Genomic DNA, 14,936 nt, shown 5'->3' with positions numbered 1-14,936 from the left:
CCAAACCCTTTCCTCCATCCAAAAAATAAGTCTACAACTCTTAGAAAACATCCATTGGACCCCAAACAAAGTAAAAACAACCCATTTGCAGTATGAAGACAGGAGATAGCACCAGAAAGAAAACCTGAAACACTTCAATTTTCAGGAGAAAGTAGAGTACATTGATATATTCTATGCAAGTATAAGGAAGTAGATCATTCCTATCAATTATTTTTATATGAATTTGACCAGAGAATAGTGGACCCCTCAATTTACATATTTGTTTTGACATATAGAAACTTATACATTATTTACACTAATTATGGCCAAGAGATGCTTACTGTCAAAATCTGAGTTGCCAACTGCTCCCTCGCTAAAGGATCATGCAAAAGCACCACCAAGCGAGCTAAAAGCTCCTAAACATGTGCACCAACCATTTTGCTGATGTTATTGTCATAAAGTGGACAAAGAAATCAGAAACTAAATACCTTATAGACGCCAGCAAAGATCCTACCTCGGGATTTGGTATATCAGAACGAGCTTTACACTCACTAAGCATATTATCACTATGAGATGGTCTATGCCTGCACAATTCTGAAATACACCTGCAAACCTGTAAAAGCAGCATGTGTGTGAATTTGTGCAAAGAGTTTTTGTTCTTTAAGGAAAAAAGTCACAATGATAAAACTTTCAGCCAACTCTTATAATAATTGCATCATAAATTCAGACATTCACAGTTAGTACTTCCAACAACAATTAGGCAGAATCTTATTTAAGAAGGAATATGCAACAAGCCACATAAACACCAAAAGCATACACTTAAAGAAACAGTGAAAGCCTGGGAATAGAAATATTTCCCCACATACAAGGAATATGCAACAAGTTGTAGAAAAAAGTCTTACTGTGGCAGCTGCACCAATATAATCCCGTGGAATGATCATCTTTAACAGAAAAGGCCAAAGAATATGCTGCAAAAGTGTTGGATATATATTAAAAGATGAAGAAGGAAGATGTTATAGTTGGTTCAACATTACCAGTCATGAAGAAACCAAGAAAACCCGCTAAAGGTAAAGTCACCACTAAAGATTTAGCTATCTGACATACCTCCATTTCAGGAATTGTAATAGTCAACAAAAGGAGTCCTTTTTCACAGATTGCTCTCAACTCTGTTGGACAAACCGCCCCAATTTTGACCTGAGAAGAACACAAGCTACTACTAAATGGCCATAACAGGCAGAAATGACTACATATATGCAAAATATTAATATTGTAAGGTAACATCTAGCTTCTAACCCACAAACCTGACCCTTAAAGTGCTATCCATCCACTAGGACTCAGTACTATAACTGGAAAACCAGAAACAATATGACACTAACTGGTGTTGGATTTAACAATCTTGTCAACAACAAAAATGACCATTTTTTTTTAAGTATACCATCCCATCACTTGGGCCATCTGAAATTGTGAATATGACGTTCTCTTTTTGACAAATAAATCAAATCAATCAATGAATTTGAAGCTTCATATCTATAGAAGTCAGATGTAAACCTCCAATCTCTTGTATTGGGAAGGAACATTTGTGCCGCTAGACCCAAAGACATCCTTGGAGGTCCCAAGCTCATTTCTGTCCTGATCTGGTAAAGCACAATTCCGTACAAGATATTCAACAAACGCCTCCCCAGATGGACCAACCAAGTAACAGTGAGAGGCCATAACCACAATCAACTACCACCAAAGAAATCAGAATCTAATAAGAAACAGGAATATTTTACTAAAAGTATTAGAAAATGAAAGAAAGACTCTAAGACTATCAGCTCATAACTAACTACCTCTGAGAGAGCCTTTCGCACCCCTAAATCTTTCTCATCTAGCAACAACTTCACTGCTTCGACAAGTAAAGGTCTTTTATTGTGCAATGCTTCAGACAACCTGAAAGTAGAGGTCATAAGAAAGACAGATCCTTTAAGAGAATCAAGAATAACCATTGCAAATAACAGAAAGAGAAGAAACCTGGGTAGGAGATGCTTCAAAACACTAAGTGCACCAAAAGTCAAAGGTTCTTCCTTCAACCTGCATTTCTGGTAGCAGAAATATGTAGAAATAGAAAAGGCAGTACATTAAAATTTTATTTATATCTTAGAACTCCTAGAGGAAAAGATGCCAACTTAAAACTTGTCTTATTTTAAGAAGAAAAAGAAAGAATTGCACTATCCACCAAAGAAGTAACTGATAAGATTATAATCTTTACAGAACAAGATAATACATTTGTAAAAGGCATAAAACAAAGAAAACCGAAAATGGGACTCACATTCAGAAGGAACATGAATAAATCCTCAGGGTATACTAAACCAACTGTCAGAAAGCAGCGCTGAACTTCATTATATGTCTGTCACAAAGCAAACATGCATTCAAATATAAAAATCTAGATGTCCAGTGCCAAATTAGAATAGCTACATCATCAAAATATGAGACACAGTATACTAATATGATAAACACCGCTCAAGGCAAGAAATGACATCCATCAGCATTGTTAACTGTTTAGTAATAACAATGCCAAGGAGGGGGGGTAGCACAGAAATTAGGAGAAGAAAATGAGATGTTGATCCTTCCAATTGAAAGAAGAAAATGCCAGAAACAAAAATTTCAGAACATGAACCAAATAATAACTTGCTGCCAGTCCTATGAAGAAGAAACAAAGTCAAACCACTGGCTAAAACTAATTTAAAGGGAAAAGAAACCCTCATAAATTCAACAAATTTGAAAGCTTGAAAAAGTAGTGGACTTCAACACTAACTAGAAGAAATGGAAGTTCTCATATTGAAAGAATTTACACAAAACGGAATTGGTAATTACACCTTCAATGCCACTGAGAAATCTGAGTGCTCTTTGCTGTCACTACTAATGCAAACCACTGGGAGAAGACTTGATAGAATAACTGTGAGCTCCTGCAACCCATCAGAAGAATAAACCAGCACCAAAACAATTATTTCTGTATGTAATATTTGCAAAGATTTCAGAGACTGAATAGTTGTTTAATGTCGTATAATATTTACAAAGTCTACAAACTAGTAACAGTTTCTGTTTAAAAACAAAATTGCAAAGATTTCAGAGACTGAATAGTTGTTTAATGTCGTATAATATTTACAAAATCTACAAACTAGTAACAGTTTCTGTTTAAAAACAAAATTATTACAGAAACTAGTTAAAGCCTAGGAAGACATAGAAGAATAGCTTATACCAAGTATTTTCACATAGAGCATCCTCTAAATTCTCAAAAACCTACAATGTGAATTCCACATCCTCCCCAGTCCTAACAAAACACCTATATCTACTGTAATCAAGGGTTTTTCTCCCTCCAGATATGTCAACATGACAAAGTTTAAACAGAAAAGACCATCATCTCATCATAAAATAAAATCATAAACAAGATTATAAGCCCTATGTAGCACCCATTAGTAAGAACAAAAGGAGCTCATGAGAAATTTTTATTCCTTTTTTTGTGGTAAGGGGTGGCAAATACAGTAAAAGCTCCTACGTGAAGAGAAAGGTTGCTAAACAATGTCACAAGATCAGAAAATCTTAGTGAGATAGTAACAATCCAATTACATTTTAAGTAATAATTGGACTTGCTACAAGGAATCATGTTTCTAGGGACATTCTCTACAGTTCTGTCAAAAGTCTTCCACTTCACCCAAATTACCCTAAACCGACAAAATGGATCCCACCTGAAAAGGAAATATGTTACAAGGCCAAATTACCTAAAAGGCTAAAATTCATGTTGCTATAGTACAAGGCGGGGACAGGAATGCAGAACACTTGCATCAGAATGTGAAAGGTATTAAAGAAGCCCAACATCGACAAAACTATTACTAGGTAAGACAAACAAGCAGAATGAGCAGTCCATTACCTCAAAATCAAGCAAAGGGGGTCCACTTTCTGACAGCAAAGAGGCATTTAAGAGGTTGTGGAGACTAAATGTTGCCACAAAGGCTATATCGTGATCTTTTTTATACCTGATGCACAGAAAACAAAAAATAGTAATGTCATCCCTTTTGACTTCATATGATTCATGGGTTTCTATGTACAAGTTTTTGAGAATGTCTATGTACAACCGCAATTCAGGTAACTATTCTACCAAAGATAGGAACACAACATATACACAGCGCAGCATCATAAATGTATAACTTGAAGAATTATTAATATATCAAATCTTACAATTCCAAAATTGTAGGGACAAGTCTGGGTAAAGCTGACTTTAATTGTATCCGGGTGATAAGGCCAACCATCTGACCTAAGGCTTCCACAGAAGATATGCGAACCTATTGCAAACAAAAATTAAGTGAAATAACAAAACCAATCACTTCTGTAAATTGCTAAAAAATCCAAGTATATAAAAAATAATGGAAGACATGTATAGGAAATTCAACCGATCAACCAGGCAAAAACACTAAAGATTGCTAGAAAATTTATAGCAAAAAAAAAAAGTATAATACACACTTAAAATTTCATGTACATAAGGCATTTTTTCTAGTGACGATTCAACTTTTCAGATAAATATTCTTTCAACTCCAAACTGCAAAATCAATAAAACAAAAAATTTAAATAAAAGAAAAGTTTTAAAACAACACGATAGGAAAAGGGAAGACATATTATTTCAACTCTACCAAATGTGGATGCACGACTCAACGTTAAGCAGAGAAGATGATCCATCCAGAAAAATACAGCAGAGTAAGAATAATTTGGCACCAGCCCAGTTTTGAAGCAGGGAGAAAAAATTTGTCAAGGTAAGATATAGTAACGAATACAAATGGAAACATAACTAATACCAAGTTGTAGTTGTAATTACAAAATGAAGGTTCAAAAAGAGTATAGAGTGAGAGAATACCAGCAAAAGAACTAAAAAAAATAAAAATGCAAACCTTTAGATCCCGTGAAACTGCCCATACTCTCAATAAAAGCTCAAAAACAGAATTTAAAAACGACCTGCACTAAAACACATATTTACTTCAGACAGAACAACCTGAAAATATGATATGGGGCATAGGGGAAAAAAACTAGTAAAACTACAAATTGATCTCACATGACGCCACCATCAAGAGGAGAATGCGATGGAAAGTCCACACTATATTGCCATACTGCCTGGCACCAACACTTGAATGCTGGAAGAGAATAACATATATTACTAGTTGCAAGGCTAATATGAGTCAAAAAGGATTAAAAAAAATACATAAAGCAAAATCAGACTCCAAAAATAAAAGGATGCAGAATATTTTATTCACATATTGTAAGTTGTAACACAACCAAAAGAAGATATCATGAATGGAAAAATGATGGACATTCATCCAATGAATCTGTTTGTAATTTCTGTGCGTACAGAATTTTAATCTTGCTAGGAATATGAAATTATTGCTTGCACTGAATTACTTAAGCTCAAACTTGACCTAGATTTACTTTGGAAATAAAAGAAATGTAGTGGATCCAGAAACCATGAGATCACTAGATATGAATACTAATTTTTAACTTATAGGTTTGGAGATGAAAGTGTTTTAAGTTTAGGATAGGGAAAACCGAACACAGGTTATGGTAAAACCTCCAACATATTTTATAAGTCTAGTTTGATGCTAAACATGTCTACAAATTCAAGCCCATTAATATATTATCTTTTCCTTAAGTAGCGTAAGTCTTCTCCAAAATAGACAAAGACAATTTAAGTCAATCACATAAAGGTCAAACTTATTTTTAGATTTAAATAAAATATATAATATTTTCTTTGAAAGTTTATTTTGGTGACTAACACCAAAAGCCAATATGATATCTACCTTTTTTTTCCCTTTTCACTTGATACAAGTTAAATAACTATTTTATATAATGCAGAGAACATAGCCAGTGCTGCACGATGCACATGCTATGTAAGTTTGACCAGTTCCAGAACACAGAATACATCACACAGTTTGCCAAAGATAAGCCTCACAAGCCATTCACTCCAATCCTTAGTAAATACACCAGAAGACACAGATCCTAAATATAGCAACAAATTACAGAAAATAAATCAAGAACTAAGGCATTTCCTAGATTTTGCATCAGATATCGACTGTCCCACTCATGAGGTCAAAGAAATTCACCACACCATTTGCAAAAATTGGCCTTTGGGCATCTCGCACATTTCCAAGAATAGGCAGAACCCGTGAAAGTACACCTTTCAGTCGTGGCGTGAACTGCAATGCTTCAATAGAATTAAAAAGTATGACAGACACTTTAGTTTAAGCAGAAATTGTAAAAGCTGGTCTAAAGCACAAAGAACAGAGTAGTGTGATAATTAACCATCGGCAGAAGCAAAGTCTGCTAGAATCTGAACCATTGCTGGAAGAGCTTGACTTGGCCCTGACAAATGAAGAAATATTTCTTCCATCATCTGCCAAACCAATAAAATCAATAGTCATTTAACCAAAAAAGCTCAATGACGGAACTTGTGAAAAGCTGGGGAAGAGAGACAGGGACTAAATGAGGACATATTAATTTGTACATCAGGAATATCTTATGTATCATCCATAAACAATGAAAAAGAAATGTTTGGAAAAGCTAAATTGATTGCATATTAGGAGATAATATTCACAGAGTGTGGAAGCTATAAATATAAAGTAGGGTCAGCCCCACCAAAGTATCACTAAGATAGTTGGTAAATAGTCTTAGTACACATATGCAATGTTAAAACTACTGAATGCTGATCCAAACCATTCTATTAATCAAACTACCGGCATTTCTAAAATGTTGACTGAACAGTTCCCTCTCTGAGATGCTTCATCTATTTTAAATAATTACCCTTTTTTTTTTTTTGCATGATTTTACATTTTCAATTGTTTAACTAAAAGAAATTCAATAAATTTTCCTTTAAATTATTCCAAGCTAAGGAGGAACTATACAATAAATACAAGCAAATCTTCATTCCAAAATGTATAAAAGTTTACAGGAAAATAAGGAGGAACTATACAAAATAACAATGTAGAAAATATAAATACTAGGATATCAGGTAAAAAAAAAAGTAAATAAATGATAATCAAGAAAGGAAGGATTTCAACGTTGTAAAAGATTTTGAATGCAAAGAGCAATTGCCAATTTGTAGTACTCCTATGAAAATGCAGTTTTTGAGAAGAAAAAGAAGATCCTAAACGTATTTAACCATTATCATCTGGTAGGTTTCCAAACTCACAATTATCACAACCTTCTTAATTGTCTGCCTAACTCTCAAGTACAAATCATCACAGATGATACCAAATGGTTACCCATGCAAAAAATTTGGCAACATTTTTCAAAGTAAAAACAAATTGACTAAACCCATCAGCATCTTGGATGAAATCTTAAAACCTTGCAGAATCCATTATAATGTTTTCCAGCTCACTCATCACCAAAACAGCCACATCTGTAATTTCATCCACAACTTTTGAAAAACTATGTTGCTCAAGTTTCTTATGATATGCCAATTGCTCCCTTTTCTTTTAATGTCTCATGCGTAGCGTCCTTCTCTCGTAATAAACATTCCATAACAGATTCATCTTGTAAATGGAATTTCTAATTAAACAATGTTTTCTGTACATAATGTAGAAGGGCAAGACCATTCCATATGACATTCAGCTTGTATCAAGGAATTTTTAATTCAACAGAGTTTTCAACCTATATTTTTTTTTTATTGGAAAGTTACACATGCACCAGGTGGATCTTGAACCCCTGACCTCCCCCTCTACCTTGCTCTTACAAGGAGAGGAGGTGTCATTTGAGCTAAGCTTATTGGCGAGTTTTCTATCTATAATATAGAAAGAAAAATGTAATATCAGTTTTACCAAATATATTTCAACGTGTTGGCTTCATATTACCTACTGTTGAAATGGTTCAGAATAAGCAACAAGTTCAGAACAAGCAACAAGTCAAGAGACTTACTAAGTCAGGCAAATGTGATCCTATTGAAACAAGTAGGCCTGATGCAGCTCTTTGCCAGTCTGCATTTAGCTCCTACATAAAAGAGAACGGCCAAAGAGAGTTATAAAAGCTGTTCGAGGAACAAAACAATTGAGCATGTAAAAGAAACCTGTGAATCTGAGCACCAAGCAACATAATCTCCAAAAGTAACACCTTTGACAAAAAATATGTATATGCATTATTGCATAGGATGTTGGCTATGGAGGCCATATAGTTGCACATGAGATAAGATAACTATAAACCAAATTTGAAGGAATAACATCCTCAAAAGTTACAGATTTCAAAAAGCCATTCCCCCCTTTTTTTATTGATAAGCTACACGCACTTCATATATCTTGAACCCACAACCTCACCCTCTACCCATATTTTTATAACAGCAGAGGTGCCATTTTTGTATAACTTCTTTTTCCTCAGTACCATTTGAGTAACTGATTAGAAAATACAATTCTAAATTTATAATGAGGAAACAAAAGAGCTAGTTTGACTCAATACTCATGTAGTATGCAAAAGTACTAGAAAAGAAATCCTTAACTATAACATTTTTTTTAATAATTCATTAGTTACAATTGGGTAGGGGGGATTCAAATCCTAAATGTCTTGGAAACACTAAGAGTTTTTTTTTTTTAATTATTATTTTTTTTTTTATAGGTGCCTTGGAAATACCAAGAAGTGCCAACCAATTGAGCTATAAGGCTCTTGGCATATAGCACTACTTTACCCTCAAGCATATAAGCTCATGCCCATGTTAGACACAAATAGTAGTTACCAACTGTTTGAGATAGTTATATTATCTGCACCTGTCAAGCAAAATTCAACCTGAAAATCTATTTCTCTCGTTCAATGTCAACCTTATTCATAAAAAGTTTAATGTGTAAATTGCAAGAAAATAAATGGTACAAACAATCTCAACATTAAATAAGAATCTCATATTTAAAAAATAATAGTAATATAATTTCCCAGACATAGGTCTAAGCACAATCTTGCTTATCAAAAAAAAAAAAAAAAAGAGTCCAAGAAAAATATTGAGAAGACCCATTATCAAGCATGAAGCAGTGAAAAGAACCCGATTTCCCTCATCAGCTCATGTTTTCCAACTTAAAAAACCATAAGATATCTCAATCATGAGTATCAAGCTACTATGTTCTAAAAGGGAAAGAGGACTAACTTGTTTTGCCTTCAACATAACATGTTACTTTAGTCAAATCTTTCAAGTTACAGCACTCGACACCCTTCTTTGTCTTTTTCTTTTCTTTTCTTTTTTTTTTTGTGCATAGAAGCAACAGATGAAACCCCGTCAAATAGTACCAATTGCACAACAAGCTTGTACAACGCATCCAGAAATTGGGACAAATCAATTTCATTTAGACTCATTCCCACCTTTCTATTAAGCTTCAAGTTTTTCAACTCTAAAGGCAAAATTTTACTTAGCTTGAACAAGATGATGTTCTTCGCATAGTAATTCTAATCAACAAGCTACTCAAGGTTTAACAACCAACCCAAGTATCAACCCAAACTTCGAATTTGATAAATTAGTAGTTGTCCCAAAAGCTTAAACTACTCAGAAATAGTAAATTTAATCATTTAACCAAAATTCTATCACTCTCTCAAGTGTGGGGCCAGACTCACCTATTATTTTATTTTTTTTCATAAATAAGAAAAATCTGTATAAATAAAGCTCCATTATACAAAGGAGCACAAAGAAGTACTCCCCTTTAATTTTAGAGGCCCAACATTTGAAATTTTTAGTTTTTAATATTGGAAGTAGAGTAGAGACAGTTGCACTAATATCATGAACATTGAACGATTGTCCCAAAAGCTTAATCTATTTGGAAAATGGCAAATTTACACATATAACAATAATTCTAATCGAGAATTATGGTTTTTGAACTAAATCAACCTACTCAAAAAGCTAATGCTAACCATCAAAAACCAACCAAAGTAGTAAAGTAAGGCTTTTTCACCAACACAGACGAGAATTGAGCAATAAACCCGAACCTTGGAGGAGATCATCTCCGCCGTGGCAATCTTAGCGAGCTTCGCCATGAATGGAGGATCCACATCATTACTATCTATAGCTCGGACTCCGAATGCCATCACTTGAAAAATCCCAGCCATGTTCCCAAAACGCTGAATCACTCACACACACACACACACACAAAAAGAAAAACACTAATCACACTCCACATTTTAACGAAGAAATAACAGAATCAAGCCCTAAATTCAAGTAAAATTCAAACAGCATCAGTACCCGTCGTCCTCCTCGAGATACAGCCCAGCAACAGTCAAGCACTAGTAGCGGACTCCTACAATTGCAACCCGCATTAGCTTCAATTACCAACCAAATTCACTTTCACACACACACACACACACACATAGAGAGAGAGAGAGAGAGGTACAAGGCGGCGATGTCCTTGAGAGAAGCGGAGGCGGCGGCTCTGACGTTTGGGGATTCATCAGCTAGCAACGAGACGAGAACCTGAACGGCCTCTGAGTATATATATAAAAGCACCGGAGCACCGGACAAATCAAAAATTTTGAAATTAAAGAAGTGAAATTAAGGGAATTGAGAAGTAGTGTGTGCAAAAATGGTTACCTGGTGCAGGAATTGTGATTCCAGAGCTTGAAGAAGCCATAACGAAAAATTGAGAATGAGAATGAGAATGATAGAGAGAGAGTGAATAAAATGAAATGTAAGAAAGAAGTAAAGATGACGAAGACGGGTATGAGAGACAACAACGCAGTGAAGGTGTGTGAAGGGCGTCTTTTTTGGCAGGTGAGGGCCCTCAACGAAGTTTCAACGGAATTTAAAATTTTTTTTAATTTTGTAACCGGTTTTTTTTTTTTAAATAATTTGAGAATTTTAATGTATTTTTCTATTTTCTTCTTTTCCTTTTTTTTTTTTTTTTTTTTGGTTTTTGGGTTTTGTGGTGGGTACTCCTCTTGTTCCGTCAGCGTCAAAGGATCTGTGGTGGGTCTTGTAATTCTCTGTTTTTTCTTTTTTGGTTGGATATATATAAAGGTGAATTATTTTTCGAGTTTGTCGGCCAAGTCATTGCTCATTTACGTGTCCGTGGAACTTAAGCCCCAGCTCACCAATGCATATCGCCCACTACAGAGCCGCAGCTTCAGTACTGTGTCGGTTTAATTATCATTACGAGGGAAATGAATATATATATATATATATATAAAAGTAATGATTATCTCACGTTAACTATTGCACGTTTATTTTACACGCAATACGGTATGCATTGAAATTATGACTCATTTAATAATGTTGTTTTATGTGTTATATTATTTGAATAACGAAAATTGTTGTTTAAACAATACAACCAAACAAATCATTTTCAAAATAGATTATGTTTTTAAAACTCAAGTTAAAATTTAATATTATTTCACAATTTTATGGAGAATGCATATGGAGTATGCATTAAAGAACGCGTAACAAGATTTTGCTTCTGGGCAATGTCAAAATAGAATACGAAACCTTTCTTTTTTTAGAAGAAAACTTGGGAACTTATATTGAACAATAAACTCAGTTATAACTGGCTATATCAAAACATCATTGAGTTATAAAGGAACAATCTTATTCCACACAACTAAATCGCTAACTTGCCTCACATGTTTAGTAAGGTTATGAGTCACAAAATTCTCTCGTCTATAGATATGGGAAACTCTAAAACTATGGAAGGATTCTGCATGAGTTCTGGCTTCTGCAATGAGATCGATGGTTGTATGATGCAAATGGCTGTTCTTCACTCCGTAAGGCTGAAACGATTACCTTGCAATCTCCCTCAAGAATGATGGACTAAAGATCAATTTTCTTGGCCAAAATAATAGCTCTCCTTGCTGCCAAGGCCTCCACTTCAGCCACGGTTTGGGGAAAAACAACTTTCTTCGATAAGGATTATCGCTTCTATCTCTGATTACAGCTCCTAGACCGGCCTCATTAGACTCTTTGAAGACAGTTCCAATTAGAAGGTCACTTTTTTTTTTTCGCTTATAATAATCTAGAACTAGAAAGTCAGTCTTTAGAGACATTAGAATTTAGAAAGAAATTATGATTTGGCACAAACCAATCATGTTATTAGTCTAATTGTACACGTACCTAACATTCAAATTCGAAAAAAATCAAGTGAAATGGACTGTGCCAACAGTCCATTGCGTCACTTGGAATAAAAACACTCAAAAGTTATCCAAAACCCACATAGATAAGTGCTATAGTGTTTTTTTTTTTTCTTTGTCCAATAATTACAAACGCACCTATAACATTTCCAGACTCAAATTCTGTTGATCACTCTGGCAGGAATATTATCTCAATTATTCTCATTTGAAGGAGAAAAACCATTATATCCCAATAGGAGATTCTTGGTAAAACGGCACAGAAGCAAAACCCTAGAAGAAATGAATAATATTACCAGCGTCAATCTCCATATGATCCAGCATCACTGTAATTCTGTTTACAATAACCAAGAGAAATATATTGGTCCTTCTTATAAAAAACACAATAATATTGTTGAGCTACAAGATTCTTGAAAATTTTTCAAATAACACTTAATTAACAGAATCAATCAGTTTGGAAATCAAGTAAACGCATTGGTTGTGAGTTGTAATCGCTCGCACTTGTTTGTAGCAACTAGTTGAGGTCCTGACTCAAGAAGTAATTAAAATGTTGTACACCATGTGTGCACCCCATCTACAGACACCTAAGGACTATTGTGTTTAAATGATAAATTTAGTTATAGTGCCGCTTGTATTACAGCTTATCTTTACCAATTAAATTAACAATGTGGTTGCATTTCAAAAAAAAAATATGTTGTTGCATTGACCAATGAGCTACATAGTTGAATTCAATTATCGTTACAAAAGATAATATATATATATATATATATATATATATATATTTTTGTATTAGTCAATATACTCATGTGATTGAATTTAATTAGAAAACTTAAAATATAATATGTTTAGTATCTAAGTTTTATCCTAATTTAATATTTTTTTGAATTATTGAATTACACAAATGTGTGCGTTTTGCATAGAAACATGCTTATTAGTAATACAATAATACCATGGATGGATGGCTCTTTGCATAAGTATGAGAGGAGGTTGTTCAGTTAAAGCTTGTTTAGAGCACAAAGCCTACCGGTCCAACCAGTAAGAGGTCAGTGTACCTTCATGATTTCCATTAATCCAAAACATCCATTCAGACATAGAGGTTGCCACTGTTTGAAACCACATACCGCAATAATATTGATCAATGAAATTCATAAATTGCCAAGTGAAAGCAAACAAGGGGAAAGGATTATGATGTGAAACCCGACAAGGCACAGAACATTCAAATAATGTAGAAAGAAACAATGCCAATGAGCTTGACATTAAATGCACCTACGTTCAAAACCTACTAGTATGTGTCTCATACAATTAAAAAGAAAATTCCATAAAGAAACAACAATAACAGGGCCAAGTATTGCAAGTTTGCAACAAAGACAAATTGTTAAAGACAGAAAATGGTTTTACATTACTAGCTGGCTTTACTGCTGTGACTCAAAACTCACAAATGCAACAGTAACTTTCTACAACATCACAAAGCCATCAGAGATAACATGTGCTGAGCCTGCTGACTCTACTCTTATGCACAATAACGAATTGCAAAAGCCTATAAAGAACCAAATAAACAAACCAAAATTAAATAGTACAGATCCCACAAGCAGAAAATCCTCAAGGACCATAGGCAAGAAGGGTGGTTGATTTGATTTTAATTGTTTGAAAAAAAAAAATACAACACACTAAGAAACAATTAGAAATACTCAGGATTGTTAAATCAATGTGCTGTCTTACAGAAACCCTGTCACTCAAATCTAATTAATTATTGGAAAAGTTGTGAGGAAATGGACAAAAGCACATAAGAGGACAAGCATATATATACTAATTAGTAAATGCTATTAAACAACCCCCCCCCCCCTTTTTCTCCCTCTCTCCCCCACTGAACCTATACTTTCGTTTCATTTTTTTTATTCCTTATTAAAATTTTCTTTTTGACATGATTAATAAACCACTATGTGTCAAATTTCATTTTAAAATGTAGAAAGAAATATATTTTATCAATGTCTCTTATGGTTTAGATTTAAGAATATATTTAAGAAAAACAATATTAGGTTAATTAAAAAAATAGAATAAAATAAAAACAAGAGTTCTAAACAATGATAGAGAAAAAAAAAATGAAAGAACAACATTGTTAGCTTTCAAAAGTTATAATAAAAATGATATTAGGATCTAAAATTCTTTTTGTGATAATTTATTCACCTTCATAAAAATTTGTGAATAAACAATACAACTACTCCAAATATCTAATATTTTTTTGAAGTTGAACTGAGAAGTTTCAAATATATATATATATATACACACACATGTTATAGTATAGCTTCAAATGATTACAATTTTAACATTTTATGAGTATATATTGAACAATAAAAAACAAAACTTCAGTATAGAAATGTTTTGCTAAAGGTCTAGACCATGCCATTTTTGAAATTAAAGGATTAAAATTAAAGCAATTGAAACTTTAGAGCTCAATTTGAAGCTAAAACCAAATTTAAATAATAATAATAATAATGTAAAATAATACATATAGGGTTTGTTTGGATTCTGCTTATTGCAGAAAACTAAAAACACTATAGCAAAATAATTTTTAAACGTGTAAATAGTGCTATGGGACTCAATTTTACCTTAAAATTTGCTAAATTCCGTATTTGTGAGTCCCGTGAACTGTGCACGGGACCCACAGAAAAAAGTCAAATGCACTAATTTTCAGTTTTCAGCAACATCCAAACTCACACAATTGATTCTGATTAGTTTGTGAGGATTTGTTGTTGGCTCCAACAGTTTTGAGAAAAATGCTTGAATTTATTTATTTATTTATTTATTATTATTTTGAGAATCAATGCTTGATTGTTGTATTGTGTAATTACCCAAATTGCTAGAAATGC

The 14,936-nt window shown here is 33.5% G+C and overlaps 1 protein-coding gene across 3 annotated transcripts in view; it reads right to left on the bottom strand.

Annotated features, from left to right (window-relative positions):
- LOC142610252 (protein SHOOT GRAVITROPISM 6) overlaps positions 1 to 10,689 on the bottom strand; it is a 28,354-nt gene extending 17,665 nt beyond the window's left edge. The window contains exons 1-20 of one of the 3 annotated variants that reach the window (XM_075782017.1): positions 10,544 to 10,689; positions 10,347 to 10,437; positions 10,199 to 10,253; positions 9,946 to 10,077; positions 7,912 to 7,983; positions 6,301 to 6,391; positions 6,107 to 6,202; positions 5,060 to 5,138; positions 4,899 to 4,962; positions 4,195 to 4,298; positions 3,887 to 3,992; positions 2,835 to 2,924; positions 2,288 to 2,365; positions 1,990 to 2,057; positions 1,809 to 1,908; positions 1,528 to 1,704; positions 1,084 to 1,173; positions 882 to 947; positions 494 to 592; positions 321 to 395 (exon numbers count right to left, since the gene is read on the bottom strand). In XM_075782017.1, coding sequence (XP_075638132.1) covers positions 321 to 395; positions 494 to 592; positions 882 to 947; positions 1,084 to 1,173; positions 1,528 to 1,704; positions 1,809 to 1,908; positions 1,990 to 2,057; positions 2,288 to 2,365; positions 2,835 to 2,924; positions 3,887 to 3,992; positions 4,195 to 4,298; positions 4,899 to 4,962; positions 5,060 to 5,138; positions 6,107 to 6,202; positions 6,301 to 6,391; positions 7,912 to 7,983; positions 9,946 to 10,077; positions 10,199 to 10,253; positions 10,347 to 10,437; positions 10,544 to 10,583 — 1,773 coding nt within the window. In that variant the 5' untranslated portion in view covers positions 10,584 to 10,689. Of the gene's footprint in view, positions 1 to 320; positions 396 to 493; positions 593 to 881; positions 948 to 1,083; positions 1,174 to 1,527; positions 1,705 to 1,808; positions 1,909 to 1,989; positions 2,058 to 2,287; positions 2,366 to 2,834; positions 2,925 to 3,886; positions 3,993 to 4,194; positions 4,299 to 4,898; positions 4,968 to 5,059; positions 5,139 to 6,106; positions 6,203 to 6,300; positions 6,392 to 7,911; positions 7,984 to 9,945; positions 10,078 to 10,198; positions 10,254 to 10,346; positions 10,438 to 10,543 lie in introns of those variants that run through there. The other 2 variants (XM_075782018.1, XM_075782019.1) reach the window with 2 other exon arrangements.
- Between the last annotated feature and the right edge of the window lie 4,247 nt (positions 10,690 to 14,936).

The sequence above is a fragment of the Castanea sativa genome, chromosome 9 (genome assembly GCF_040712315.1).
Source record: "Castanea sativa cultivar Marrone di Chiusa Pesio chromosome 9, ASM4071231v1".
Lineage (NCBI taxonomy): Eukaryota > Viridiplantae > Streptophyta > Magnoliopsida > Fagales > Fagaceae > Castanea > Castanea sativa.
This window is presented reverse-complemented; position numbering and strand designations above follow the sequence as displayed.